At 33.1% G+C, this 15,870-nt stretch overlaps 1 protein-coding gene across 1 annotated transcript; it reads right to left on the reverse strand.

Annotated features, from left to right (window-relative positions):
* Positions 1 to 4,893: 4,893 nt before the first annotated feature.
* Positions 4,894 to 14,662, reverse strand: LOC110098215 (60S ribosomal protein L30). The gene is made up of 5 exons (XM_020824958.2): positions 14,508 to 14,662; positions 14,292 to 14,397; positions 5,417 to 5,518; positions 5,246 to 5,314; positions 4,894 to 5,132 (listed from the first exon to the last, which is right to left on the reverse strand). The coding sequence occupies exons 1-5, from the start codon at positions 14,526 to 14,528 to the stop codon at positions 5,095 to 5,097; spliced, it is 336 nt and encodes a 111-aa protein (XP_020680617.1). The 5' UTR covers positions 14,529 to 14,662; the 3' UTR covers positions 4,894 to 5,094.
* Between the last annotated feature and the right edge of the window lie 1,208 nt (positions 14,663 to 15,870).

Here is a 15,870-nt window from a genome sequence, read left to right on the forward strand (position 1 = left end):
ATTTATTGATGCTGTCGGATTTATTGATACTGTCGGATTTATTGATACTGTTGTATTTATCGTTACTGTACGGATTTACTATTGATGCATTATTTCACTGTTATACCATTACTGTTCATGTCACTGGATTGTACTGATACTGATAAAGGCACTGATACTACTGATTCACTTTATTTACATTATGCACGTGATATACTGTGTAAGTGACATATGATTAACTGAACATGTGATATAGATTACTGGATTGCATGTGATTCACTGAGCATGTAATATTGGATAATTGAATTGCAAGTGTACATTTTGATACGATTCTACGGCATTGATTGATTCCAACTGTTTTCAAATGATGTTATGATTTTATTTCATTGATTTGATTTCAACAGTCATGAACGACAGTATTGATTTGACATTTATATTGATGTATTGATGGATTTGAATGATTTATTACCGATACGAAGATTTCCTTAATGATTTAACTGAGATTTGGATATGATGATTTGTTTACTGTATTGACTTGTGTTATTGATACGACGACTACTATAGAAATTTGACGCACGTATTGATTCATTGAATTATACAAACTTTAATTTATACTATTTTTTTATTCTTCTACTGCTGAGTATGGTTTCACATGTTTTTATATGACTACTGTTGTACTGATTACTGTATAAGCATTGATTTCCGTTTCTACATGACTTATGATTTTGCATTGATTCAACTATCATGTGTAAGTGACTGATGTTGATTTGAGTGATTGACATGCATATTACTTCCGTACCGTGCTTTGAATTCAATTGTAGGTTTTTGGTGACCTGCTGGGCTTTTTGAAGCTAATTATATGTGGTTAACAATTTAATGTCAGAGCAAGGGAGCAGGAAGTGATGGTTGATTAAGACTGTCTACGAATCATTTCACTATGGATGCCAAGATAGTCACAGAAGTTAATCAAATAAGAGACAATAGATGAAATTTGCACGATGAATTTTTAAAATATGTGCCTTAATAATTAAGAGCTAATAAAATTAAATTTTGCAATTTAGAGAAAACTCACAAAGAATTAAACTAAAACATCAGTATTTTTTCAAAAAAAAAAAAAAAAAAAGTTGTGCATTTGCATTGTCCTCTTCCTCAAAATGTTGATCCTTCCACCTAAATTCAAAGCAGCTTGCAGTTTAGGGATGAAAGGTGAGTTGTGCCATGTTCTTTTAGTAATTGTTGGAGAAGCATTGGCCTGAGCTCGATTATTAGGGGTGTCAATATTTGACCCGACTCGAAAATTTCGGGTTTGGGTTGACTCGAACCCGAAATGGAACGGGTTCGGGTTCAATAATTCGACCCATTTCAAAAATCGGGTCAGGTTCGGGTTGACCCGTCAACCCAAAATTGACCCAAAAATGATCCGTTTTTGACCCGAAAACCTGTTTTTGACCTGGGAACCCGAGATTGACCTGTTCTTGACCCTAAAAGCAGAGTTTAATCCATTTTTGGACCCGAAAACTAGCAGTTTTTTGTCTGAATCGGGTCATTCGGGTAGGGTCGGGTTGACCCGAACCAGAAGCGGTCGGGTTCGGGTTGATCCGAATAGTACCGGGTCAGTTTACCCGAAATTGACATCCCTATCGATTATAATTTCTATGGTGGATCTCTGGTTTGTCCTTTCCTTCAAGCATCTTTTTTCAATTTTGGGATCTGCATGTGAGATGACCACACATGATTGTTCTGAGATATTTTGATTTAGTTGTTTGGTTTCTTGTGCGTCTTCCTAACTATTTTTTAAGATTTGTTTCCTACTTAGTTTCCATCATTTATGTCTGTTTATGTGATATTGAAAGAAAGCGTCTTGTTTATATTCCTAATGTTCTTATATTTGATTTTAGAACCTAACTTGCATCAATTTGATATCAGAGCTTTAGGTTGTTGGGTAAGACTTCCTTTCTCTTAAAAACAATATGGACAATCAAAACAATCAACAAGTCAAAGTTCAAATTCAATATGTAATTGAGGTTGTAGTTTTTGAAAGCAAGTCATCTATTCAGTGAATTCCTAAGAATAACCTTCATCCTATGAGACCCCAAAAATATTTGTCATTAATAATGCATTGGAGCATTAGGGAAGCACTATCATTCATCCAGATGAACCAAACCAATTAATCCATAACTTTCCATCAATAGAATGGGTTCCTATTCAAGCAATTTCTACCGATCCAATACATAATGAAATATTTAGAGTGCAAAGACAACAATATTAATGTACTCAAAAACATGAAAATAAGAAACTACTACTTTAGTCAGAGTATGAACAAGAGAAAGAGAAGGTAAGAAGGAAATATGATATTCTATTGTAGGATGCAGAGAGGGTGCACCTTCATAAAAAAAAAAAGATTTTGGAAATATTTCGAAAGATTGTTTAGCATAAAGTTGTTGATATTACTGTATATGAAGGACAACCGATTGATTCTATGAACATAGAGACTTTTCCCCTTGTTGTTCTAATTCAATACTATTATGATCTTATTGATTATGTGATAGATATTCATTTTACCTAGACAAGACATGAAGCGCATCGACGATTCTTAATAAAATGAAGTGGACATCCTTTGATTGATTATTCTTGGATTGATGCTGTAGAGTTGCAATGTCGTCGTCTTGATATATATATCAATGTATTACCAAAGCATTCTCATCAGGAGGAGATTATTCCACCAGGGGAGCATTGATGCAGTCAAAAAATTATCATTTTATGTTTTTTTTTTTTTTCATATGTTTTGGTCACTATGTAATTTGGACTTTATGTTTTTTTATTTTTGTATTGCCCTATGATGGAAAACAACCCGTGATCATGCTTGGGTCTGGTGCTCTTAGGTAGTTTCACTCCATTGGTTATATATTTCCTGTGTCTCCTCATGTTTCTTGCTGGCTCATGATTTTCCCTATTGGATTTTAGTTTCCCTGCCTGCTGGTTCACAGTTTTCCATGTTGACTATTTGTTTCCATGTTTGCTGGCTCTTGGTTTCCTTGTTGACGCTTGATTTCCCTGTTGTTGGTTGTTCATGCTCCCCCTTGCTGATTCATATGCTATGTGTTTTAACTTCTCACTAAGTCGGCTATTTTGAAGGAGAAATTATTTTGTGCGGAGTTCGGATGGGAAGAATCGTCAAGACTATGAGTGTATCCATTGCGTACACTAATTTGATACACATTATGTACAAAATGTGTACACAATGTGTACAATCACATGTCCGAACGGTTCTTCCCGTCGGACTCCGCATAGAATAATTTCTCGTCTTGATGGGCTTCCATTGGTTATTTGGTGCCACATTTAAGTGAGTAATTTATTGTCATTTCCCCCTTATTTGATTTATATGCTGTGTGTTTTAATCTATATCTTTCTTCTCTTCAATTAATGAAATCTGAGGGTTTCTTAGCTTGTGAGCTAGTCTTTTCTTTATCCCCTATCACTTCATCTTGGACTTCTTTCTACTTATTCTCTTCACAATTTTCCTTCCACCTATATTTTTCTTCTCTAAAATATTGTGAGCTTAAGGTCATTAATTTGATATCAAAGCTTTAGGTTGCATTACATAATCCCCCCAATCAAGGTAAACTTCCATTATTTCCTACAAGGCTAAGGCAAATTGTTGCCACCAATCTGACACTTAACATTGCCTCCATCATCACCATCGTTGCTGATGTCCAACTATCATGCTCCCCATAATTACTAAGGCTTTGTTTGGGACGGCTTTCTTACTGCTTCTTAAAGCAGCTTTTTAGTACAAATTTTTTAATTTTTTAACTAGAAAGCTGCTTTAAGAAGCATCAAGAAAACCGTCCCAAACTAAGCCTAAAGCTGATGTCACCTTCTATGTCATTGGCCTCCCATCATATAAGGAGAATGATCAAATAGATTGTTGATTGGCTCTTAAAGGCAACTCATACTTTATGGCTCCTCCTACCTCTATTATGAAAGTCATCTTTACCAGCTAATGTCTACTAGATTTTATTAATGACGTCTCATTTATAAGGATGTGTGTCATTTATAATGCAGGACTCCTACTAGTGAAACAATTTTTGTTGAGTTTTTTCCATCGCTAATTTTTTTCATAAAAATCATCGCGTCTCATATGATCTTCTCTTAACTTATCTATCTATTTGCATACATGATTTTTATACATTTCTCAGATGTTAAGCTCTTTCTTTTTACTGTCACAAATATTTCAATAGATAATATTTTGACACTTTAAGAATCAAGTAAAGCTTGAAGGACAACCCTGGCTGTAATCTCGAAAGATGTTCATATCATCATCCTAATCAATATTATAGTTCGGCAACTCATCTGTCTTCTCCGTTCAACTATGTTTGAGTTTTGTGGGAAGAAAATCAAGTCTTTGAGAGCAACTCTCACAACGCCAAAACCTTGTAATCATCGCCATCAACAATCACCAACAACATAAATTCTAACAACAACATAAATTCTAACATTTGAATTGTAGACGCTTAGGCTTCATTTGGAACAAATTTTTTGCGCTAATTTTTAGCTACTTTCCAAAATTTTTTAATAAAAATTACTTGAAAAAAGGGTAAAATTTTTATCAGAAACAAAGTCATAGAAACACTTGCATTAAAATAAGCTGAGCCTCACAGCACTTACATATTGTGCCTAAAAGCACAAAACTCAAGATTATAAAATGAACAAGCTATTCCAAATTTGTCAGTTAACCAAATCCCAACAATTTAAAGTCAGCATAGAACCATTACAAATAGGAATCTCCTTAACACTTATTTAGTTATTTCATTCACAGTTTCACAGACCACCATGCTTTTACAGGCTAAAAGGAGATTAGGACAATAAAAGAACAGTATAATACTCTCTACGTTTAAAGCCAAATAACGTTCATTTATTTAAAAATGTGAACAAAGCTTAATTAGAGTTAAGAAGATTCATGCTAACCATTCGTCAAATAGCTCATCAGAACGAGATGAAATTTCCAATATGAAAAATTACATTGTCACCAACATTTTTTTGATCAAAGCTTACAAAGTGAAAAAAGAAAGGAAAACTACTGAAGAAGAATCGAAGCAATCATTCATACAAGTACTAATCACTAGGGATGGACTTGATGATGTCTGAATCGCCTGAAGGGAAGAAAAGGGGGAAAAATCATAAATAGCTATAAGAGAATTCAGTAAAACCCCAAAAAGCTATGGGAAGTAAACAAAACAAAATATAGAAGGTAAAATGGACCAACCTGGATCAATGATGCTAAGGCAACAAACTCGGAAATATTTACCACAAGCAGTTCCCAAATCAACATTATCTGATTCAAGAAAAGTGCAGTAGAATTGAATGATCATAGCACTACTATTATTTGCAGACTCGAAACAAAAGAAATTGTTAAGAAGGATAATTAACTACTTACTTCCATTGAAATGATGGACTCCAACCTTTCCCAGCATAGCGTAGTACTCAATTTCTGACTTTCGAAGAGGCGGGCAGTTGTTTGCAATAATGACCAACTTACCTGTGAAGTAAAACCAATTATTCCAGGGGTACCAACCTATCTTATTTTAAATGCAATAGATGTTAAACGGAATAAATTATTCTGTGCGGATGTAAAACGCTGTCCGGAGACCAACCAAAATACGCCAAATCATTCATGTGTTCGGTACCACTCAGTACCGTGGTTCGGTACGGCGGACGTGGCACATTCTGGTTGGTCTCCCGACCGCGTTTTGAGTCTAGTTAAACGAAAAACTTGAGCACGGAACAAAACAACAAAATAATCGGCCCCAGCTTCTTTAAGATTCATAAATAAAATCAAGAGTTAGAGAGATCATATCAAGCGTAATTATTTTAAACGTACAATACATGCAGATAATGGTTTCATACTGACTCCATGTGTTATGCCAAGTTATTATAGACACTACATTGACTACTTTTTGGGATGAGCAACCACTACAACGTAGACATCATACCCAGAAACTGGTTAGCCATTTATGATAGGCAGCCACATTCATACTTTTAAAAACTCAGAGAAATTACTTGAACAAACCAAGACATTTCATGATTCCAACTTAGAATTCCTCTAAAACAATATTACAACCACCAAAAATAACTACATGATAGCAACACTGAAAAAATTAGTGTCAAAAGACCTGCATTTGATCATCTTTAAACCAAGTATTTATCTGCAATTCGAATGAAAGTTTATATACCCAACATTACTTATTATTTTTAAACTTTAAGATGAAGGGTAAAATATAAAAAATAAAATAAAACATTATTCTAGGATTAGATGAAGATATTTAAAGAATATTAATAAAAAAAATTTTAAGAGTAAAATTCTAGATCTTAAGATTTTATATGTGCACGAGGAAGATAATATTATATGATGTGTTTGTCGTATAAAAGGAAAAACTTCTAATTGGGAAAAATAGTTGGTGGTGAAATCATAATGTGCAAAAAAAAATTATAAAAATTGGCTCATATGTAAAAACTCTGATAATTGGAAAAGAAATAAAGAGACCTGTAAGGAGTGTAAGAAAACAATATAGAATGCACAAATTTTAGCTACTAAGGATGATGAAATATATATATATATATATATAAGTTAGCTAAATAAAGAGAAAATAGTAAGGATTTAGTTCAAGTGAAGTGAATTAAGGATGAAAACAAAAAAGTGCTTTATTAAAAAAAATATTCAACAAAGGTGGATGAGATACTATGCTAAACTTTTCAATAAATATTTTGATAATATGATTACTTTAATGACCTTAGCACGCTAAATGAAAATATTTTTTATTTTTATCAGTGCATTAGTAAAACTGAAGTTAGGAAGGCTTTACAGAAAATGAAATGTGAAAAAACCGTTGGACCTGATGATATTTCAATAGAGGTGTGGGAATAGTTAGGAGATGAAGGAATTCTTGGCTTACTAGACTTTTTAATATTATTTTAAAGTTTAGAAAGATGTTAGATGAGTGGAGAATGAGTATGTTGATTCCTATTTTTAGAATAAAGATGATATATAAGATTGTGCGAATTATAGATGAGTTAAGTTAATGTGTCATACTTTAAAACTATGGGAGAGAGGGAGAGAGGGAGAGAGTTATGGAGGATTCATTAAGACGTAATACTAATGTTTCTCAAAATCGATATGAATTCGTGTCGGATAGGTCTACTATGGAAGCTATACATTTATTGAGAGATTTTATGGAGAAGTATAAAGGGAATAAGGAGGATCTACATATGATATTTATTGATTTAGAGAAAGCATATGATAAAGTTCCAAGAGAAATACTATGGAGAGTTCTAGAGAATAAATGGGTTAATAATGCTTATATTCAAGCAGGGTGTAAACGAGTCGAGTCGAGCTCGAGTCACGGCAAGCTTGAGCTCAACTCGTCACTGAAATTAATAGCTTGAACTCGAGCTCGAGTTGAGCTTAAAAAGCGAGCTCGAACTCGACTCAAGCATATATACTCCGGCTCGAGAGAGCTCGACTCGATACATAGCGACCATATTCTTGCTTGTCGAAAAACTCACGGACCGCGATGGAGCCAAACAGCGGGAGCTTTCTGATACGCCAAGGGGGGCCATCTTGTGGGGTCCAGGGGAGTTAATATTCACAATACAAGGAGGAGAAATCATGGGAGAAATAATTAGAAATTTTATTTAGGGAAAGATAGCTAATTTGAATTAGATTTGGGATGGAATTAGAAAGATTTTATTAAAGGAAAGAGGCTGATATAAGCATTGATTTAGATGGAATTAATTAGGAGTTTCATAATTTAAGAGGGCATATTTGGGGGGCTATTTTTAAGGGGGTTAATTAGAAAATGTTTCCTAATTGAAGAGAGCTAATTTTGGGGAATTGTTTCCTAATTGAAAAAGACATATTTGGGGGCTGATTTGGGAGGGAAATAAATAAGGAAATATGACAGATTTGGGGCTGATTTGAGAGAGAATTAGGGGAGGGCTATTTTGGTATTTTATTGTTTATTGTTTGCTATAAATAGTTGATTTACCCTAGGGTTAGGATATGTTATGTATTTGCTTAATTTAGTTTGCTCCTAGATTGTGAGGGCTCTAGCCGCCAGTTAGAGATTTGGGAGAGCCGGATCTTCCTCTCCAATTGAAAATCTATTGTATCTTGTTTGTTCTCTTTCATATTTTCTAAAATAAAAAGATTAGTGATGTGTTCTTCTATCAAATTTCTCTTGTAGTTTGATGATTTGGTTGAAAGTTCTTCTACTTCGTATCACCTTCTCTGCCGGTTGTATAATGGGTTATGGGAAGAAGGAAGCTAGTAGCATAGTACAACTCTTTCTCTCTCTTGAAAAAGCTAACATCAATTTTATTTTGGGTAAATAAGTACAATAAAGGTAATTTGATAGGACATTTGCTATTAAATATTAGTTGTTTTGTACAATACTTTTAAATGTTATTATTAAATACTTATCATTTAAACTACACCTGAAATTTTTTTTAATATTTAATTTATTTAAATCGACTCGTGAGACGAGCCAACTTTAATCAAACTTGAACTCGAGCTTGTTTAATATTCGATCTCAAGCTTGTGGCTCTACTCACAAGTTCATTAGCGAGTCGAGTTCGAGTCATCTCGGCTCATTTACACCCCTATATTCAAATCATTAAGAATATGTATGCAAGAGTTGTTACTTATGTTCAAATACAAGATGATTTGACAAAGTATTTTCCTATTTCAGTTGGATTACATCAAGGATCATCCTTAAGCCCATATATTTTTGCTATAGTCATGGACATTCTCATTAGACATTTGCAAGAGGTTGTACCTTGGTGTATGATTTTTCTGATGATATTCTTCTTGTTGATAAAACTAGAGGAGTTGAAGGTAAACTTTAATTATGGAAGTCAAACTTAGAGTTTAAAATTTTTCAAGTAGTAATAGATCTAGTGGAGGATTGTGACTTTGGGCGATCAAGTCATTAATAAGAGTACATATTTTAGATATCTCGGGTCTATCGTTCAGAGTGATGAAGAAATAGATGAGTATATTATTAGCAGAATTCAAGTTGGATGGTCGAAGTGGAGGAACGCATCATGCTTGTTGTTTGATAGAAAAATCCCCCTCAAACTTAAGGGAAAATTCTATAAGATGGTGGTGAGTCATAGAATGCTTTATGGTGCAGAATGTTGGTCATTAAAAGAGAGACATAACATTAAGTTAAGTATTGCAAAGATGAAGAAGCTTAGGTGGATGAGTGGCTTTACTCTTAGAGACAAGATACAAAAAAGCATATACATGAAAAGGTTGGAGTAGCTCCAGTGGAAGATAAGATTAGAGAGAGTCACCTTAGATAGTTTGGTCACATAAAACGGCAGTCTTTCGATGACCCGATAAGAAGAGTAGATGTATTAGACTTGGCTTATGCTAAGAAATATAAAGGTCAACCTCAAAAGACTTGGTTAAAAAATATTAGAAATAGCATTTATTTATTATATTTAAATGAGAATTTGATTCTTAACATGACACAATGAAGGAAAAAGATTCATGCAACCAACCCACGTAGTGCGAAAAAGACTTGATGTTGTTGTTTTTGTTAATTTTATTTGTTTCTAATTTTTAATTGCTTTAGAAATTTGATCATTCTTTGTCAATAGAGCTTAAAGAGAGTGAATTGCTGAAATAATCAGTTATTGTAGACATGTGAATCATCTAATTTCTTTTGCATACAAGTATCACATGCATCATATTAATTATATTGGAAAACCCAACACTATGTTAAAGCACATCAAACAATATATACAGCATACACAACCTTGAAAAAAAAAACATAAAAAAATAATCGACTGTACCAACCATAGGAGTATACCAACAAGAAAACATGACAAAACTAACAGTCGATGCAATAACTTCACAAGTCAAAGCACCTAACCAAGAAATCAGTAATAAGCCATTGAATGATGCACATAAAAGCATATGCACAAAGAATTTTTTTTTAAATTTAAAAAAATAATCTTGCTACGCTCATCACATACCTTAATTTTACTTAGGCTTTGTTTGGGACAGCTTTCTTACTGCTTTTTAAAGCAGCTTTCTAGTAAAAAAATTATTTTTTTCCTACTAGAAATCTACTTTAAGAAGCATAAAGAAAGTGATCCCAAACGAAACCTTAATCATATTACTTTGGAACAATATACAAAATTCTAAAATAATGACTCTCGTGGAATATCTCAGAGATTCAGACGCTGACATTCCTATAACTAAATTTCAAAGGAGCATAGTCCACACAAAATCCACTGTAGGCACGGCCCACCATTCATGAAAAGCCAAATCTAAAACTTGGTGTAATCCTTCGACTTTTCTGAGTGTTTTTATGGAAATACTAGCATTCAAATCAATTCCAGCATTATTATTAGAGAAATGTTATGTTGCCTCACACAGAACCATCGAAAAGCCATTTATGTTTTGGCATTAAAATGGAAATGGAGAGAGATAAAGAGGGAGAAAGCTTAATAAACTAATTTGATTGTGTATCGCACCTAATTTCTTTTTGCTAACAGATCAGGACCTTTTTGGGCCTGTGGATGGGATAGCGTAACATTACTCTTATTTTTTTTCTCCTTAATTTCTTATATCTGAAAACTTACATAAAGGATATCATAACACCTAAAATAATTTATGAACTGCAATATGGAATCATTCATCAAATGCGTGAAGCGTAAATATAAATTCCTATTTTAAATAACAAAGTTGAGCTCAGTAAAGAGGGAAAAAAATCTAAGAAAAAAGAAGAAATTTGTAAAAATAAAAACCACGTACAAATTTCACCTGAGGCAATTTCTATTAACCCAAGAACCATAACCAAGAACAAATATTTTAGCATAAACAGACTTCAATATTTTCCTTTTCTATCTCCCATGAAAATATCTACATCTCGCTAGTGTTGAAGATAGAATTACTTTTCCGCATTGTATATAGAACCAACTTGATCAAATTAACGTGTGTGCAATACAATTGCTACCGTAACAATATTTAAGATATTATGAATGAGATTAATCAATCACAATAATGTCAAATTAAGTTAGAGGCCTGCAATGCTTTATGGTGCCGAATGTTGGCCATTAAAAGAGAAGCATAATACTAAGTTAAGTGTGGCAGAGATGAGGATGCTCAGGTGGATGAGTGGCTTTGAGTGGCTTTACCCTTAGAGATAGGATACGAAATGAGCATATACGTGAAAAGGTTGGAGTAGCTCCAGTAGAAGATAAGATTAGAGAGAGTCGCCTTAGATGGTTTGGTCACATAAAAAGGCGGCCTTTTGATGACCCGGTTAGGAGAGTAGAGGTATTAGATTTGACTTGTGTTAAGAAAGATAGGGGTATACCTAAAAAGACTTGGTTATAAAATATTAGGAATGACATTTCTTTATTAGATTTAAACGAGAATTTGACTTTTAATAGGACACAATGGAGAAAAAGGATTCATGTAGCCGACCCCACGTAGTGGGATAAAGGCTTGATGTTGTTATTGTTGTAGGTGATTAGAATGACAAACAACCAAGCACAAATATTCCAACCATTTCACGTATTCTCATATAGCTTTATATTCAGCAAAACAAAAACTAGTTGACAATATACCAAGTGTAATACGGCAATTATCGATCTTAAACTAATCTAGGAGGTAGAAGAAGCATTAAATGAAAATTAATGATTTTGGATGAATGAGAAAAAATCAAATCCTTTAACAGCTTCATAAAAATCTGCAACCATTTTTCATTTTCTTCCCTAACTTTCTTGCATTTATCAAGTAAGAAAGAAAAAAACTGTATACAAGCTCAGTCAAAAATGCATCTACAAATAGAAACTCATGCAGGCAAGAATGCGGTTACAGGACCAATAGCATCAAATGAGATGTTTCGGCATAGGAGGATACATCAAGATATTATATGCTACCCTACATAAAACAGAAGTGGGGTAAAATGCCGAGATTTATTTAGGGAACTGCATTCATCTCTGAGGCATGTTAAGTAGCCCAAGGGTCAAATATCAGTCCCAAAAACAATTTGTTGCAGCATAATCCTGAACGTAGTAAACGTAATCTTGAAGCTCAAAAGGTTGCAAACGTAAATCAGATGCTACTATTTGTTGCAGCATCCAAATGACCTTAGAGTTGCTCCTAGAAGAATAAAACCATCAATCTCGCTAGAAGAATACATAAAATGTACAACTTGAATTAACTAAAGACTAAATACATGGAAGACAGCGATAATAGAAGGAAGGAAAAAAAACAATCTATGGAATATAGCAATCATCAATCTTGAACTAAACTAGGAAGTAGGGGTAGCACCAACACAAAACTAGAGATTTTAGATAAATGAAAAGAAAGGAAAAAAAATTCTTTAACGAATTCATAATAAATCTGCAACCACTGTGTTGAGAAATTTCAAACCATTTTTCATTTCCTTTGCTAACTTTCCGCATCTAAATGATTCATATCAAAATAAAAAAGGAAAAAAAAAAAACTGCAAGGAACATAAATTATAAAGGCAAGCATGTGCTTACACTTACGCAAAAAAAAAAAAAAAAAAAAAATCTAAAGCAATGCCTCAGCATAGACAGATCTACATCGATATAAATTAGTTCTCGGGATGGAACGAAAATGGAGTAAAATACCAAGATTTATATAGGGAGTTGCATTCATCTATTAGGCATTTTACATATCCCAAAATAAGGCATACAAATCATCCTACACATCAAATTTGACATTGCTTTCAATCTCAACAGAAAACAATTACCAAAACCAAATCAGATGCTATTGTGTTGCAGCATTCAAATGATTTTCGTGTATCTACTAAAAGAATAAAAAGATTGATTTCACTCGAAGAATAGGTAAAATGCACAAATTGAGTTAACGAAAGGTATTCATAGCATAAAGCATGGGAGGGGAAGAGAAAAAAAAGGTGGAATATGACAATTATCCATGTCAAATAAAACAGGGCGTGGGAGTAGTAGCACTAACATAAAATTATAGGCTTTGGATGAATGAGAAGAAGCAAGTGAAATTTTTTAACAGCATTATAATAAATCTACTGCAGCTGGTTTAAGATTTTTTTCAATTCAATTCTCATTTTCTTCACTAACTGTCCTAGTGTCCTCCATCTAAACAGTCCATATCTAAACAAAAAAGAATAAACAACACTCAAGATCAGTCAAAATGACTGCACACAATATCAGTCCAAATGCATCTACAAACAGAAATATCTACACCCAAAATTGTGCTTACATAAAAGAAGCCAACCAACATCATCTAAGGCAATGTCTCAGCACAGAAAGATCCAACTAGATATTAAATAGTTCTCTAGAAGAAAAAAAAGTGGGGTAAAATGCCAAGAACTATATAGGGTGCTGTATTCATCTCTGAGGCATGTTAAGAAGCCCAAGAATCAAATATCAGTCAAAAAACAAGTCATAGAGATCCTCAAACACGTTAAAATTAACATAACCTTCAATCTCAAAGGGCAACAAACGCAAATCAGATGCCAATATTTCTTGCAGCATCCAAATGATTTGTGTCTCTAAAAGAATAAAAAGATCAAGATCACAATAAAAGTGAATAAAATATACAGCTTGAGCTGACTAAACAATTAATATGTATTGGTCTCAAACGAAACTAGGAAGTAGGATTCGCTCACCGGGAGAAAATTACTGATTTCAGATGAATGATGAGTGAAGAAAAATAAGTCAAATTCTTCAACAGTTTAATAATATATCAGTAAACAGTGGACTGAAAACTTTTATCCATTTTCCAATTTCCATTACTCACCAACTTTACGGCATCTAATCAGGTGAAAACAAGAATGACTGCACTCAAGATCTGTATAAATGACTCTACAAATAGAAACTTGTACAGCCAAGAATGAATTTGCAGTTACAGGACCAATAATATATAAAGGAATGTCGGGGTATAGACAGATCCACCCAGATATCAATTAATTCTCTGAATGAAATTATAATGGGCTAAATGCCGAGATTTATATAGGGACCTGTATTCATCTCTGAGGCATTTTAAGTAGCCCAAGAGCCAAACTTAAATCCCAAAACCAGTCAAACGCATCATCGCACATGTCAACCTTCGCAAAACCTTCAATCTCAAAGGGTAACCAAGGAAAATCAGATGCTACTATTTGTTACAGCATTCAAATGCTTTCGGAATTTTCCCTAAAAGAACAACAGAACAAGCTAACAAGAAGAGCAGGAAAATACTCGAGAAGTACATCAAATACAGGAATATACAAGAAGTAAATCACCTTTGGAGCTCCTTAGGGACCTAAGAACAGTTTTATATCCGAGTGTATACTTTCCACTCTTCATAACAAGGGCTAGTCTGTTGTTGATGCTCTCGGTGCTCTTCTTCTGCATCCAAGAACGAAAACATGAAGAAGATGCAGTGCGCATGGTCGTCCATAAATAGAAGAGTAAAATTGCAATGAAATTAACTCCATACGGATAGAAAAAATCGATACCGTCTTCTTGGTGGGTGCCATGGCCGCTGCTCCAAAAGGGCGGCAGAGTACAGAGAAGAAGCTCTCGACGAAACGGCTTGCAGCGGAAACCCTAACAGATTAAGGTGCGTAAATATGTGATATAAATGCAAATTGAAATTACAGTAACGCCCTTGAATTTTGTAAACCCTTTTTCCATTTTGTAGGAAAATCAAGAAGTAAAATGGAATGTATTATAAAAAATATATAATTTAAAGAGTGCGTCGGATATTAAAAGAAATAAAATTTTATTTCTAGCATGTATATCTAAAATAGTGAAGAAATATTATGATATGATCAGGATAAAATATTTTTAATGGGATTACAATTCAGAGTTTTCATTTGAGTCTTCTTTTTGCCATAAAGGACTTACTATTTTATTTTGCATAATTTATAAATAAGATTCAACAAAATTTACACTATGTTTTAAAAAATAATTTGTGATTTGTATCAAAATAAATTATTGATCTTTGATTAAGAGATTAACATTATTACTCTTCATATTGATTTTCATATGATGATAAAAGATTCAAAAATTTGTCATATAGTAACTACAACTCAGGTTGATTAATAAAATACTATGCATTTATTATGGCTATTATGTGAGATTCTCTAAAGGATAGTAAATAGCCAAGGTTTGTGCAAATAATTGGCTTTTTTTTCTTTATTTTTGAGCCAATTAAGGTAAATTCACATGCATATCACATATGTAAGTTTCAAATCCAAAATTTCGTAGCTGATAGTCAAAATGATGAGCAACAAATAAAGGTGAGCTACATAAATAACAGACATTCAACAAAACAATGTTATAATGGAAATATTTTTCTTTAAGATGTATAGTTCATAATATGAAACAAATTTTAATACTATTGTTGTTAAGTCTCAAGTCCTAGATGAGAGAAGTAGAGAGTTACGTTAGGTAGTCGATAGCCAGTGTAAAACTTCTCGAATAATCAATTCTTTAAAAAATGTATAGCTTATAATGCCATAAAAAAATTTTAATTTATTGTAATAATAATTTATATAAAGCTGTTGATTTTGATAGAAGACCTATAATAATTCTTGAAATTTTAGTATAAGTTGTAGGAATATCCCTTTTCAAGCAATAGTATTTTCCTATTTTCATTCAATCAAAAGGGCAAGCCCTTACCTTGAGACTTATAAAAATGGACAATTTTCATAGGATCTTTTTGGTTTGTTAAAAATCAACTGCAATATAAACAAAATATGATGTATTTAAAATATTTTGAATTGTTTGAATGGACATAAAAACAAATGAAGGTAATTATTATTATTACTTTTTGGTTAGAAAAAAATGTAGCGTAAAACTTAACAATCATGGCGG

This window comes from Dendrobium catenatum, unplaced genomic scaffold (assembly GCF_001605985.2).
Source record: "Dendrobium catenatum unplaced genomic scaffold, ASM160598v2 fragScaff_scaffold_377, whole genome shotgun sequence".
Lineage (NCBI taxonomy): Eukaryota > Viridiplantae > Streptophyta > Magnoliopsida > Asparagales > Orchidaceae > Dendrobium > Dendrobium catenatum.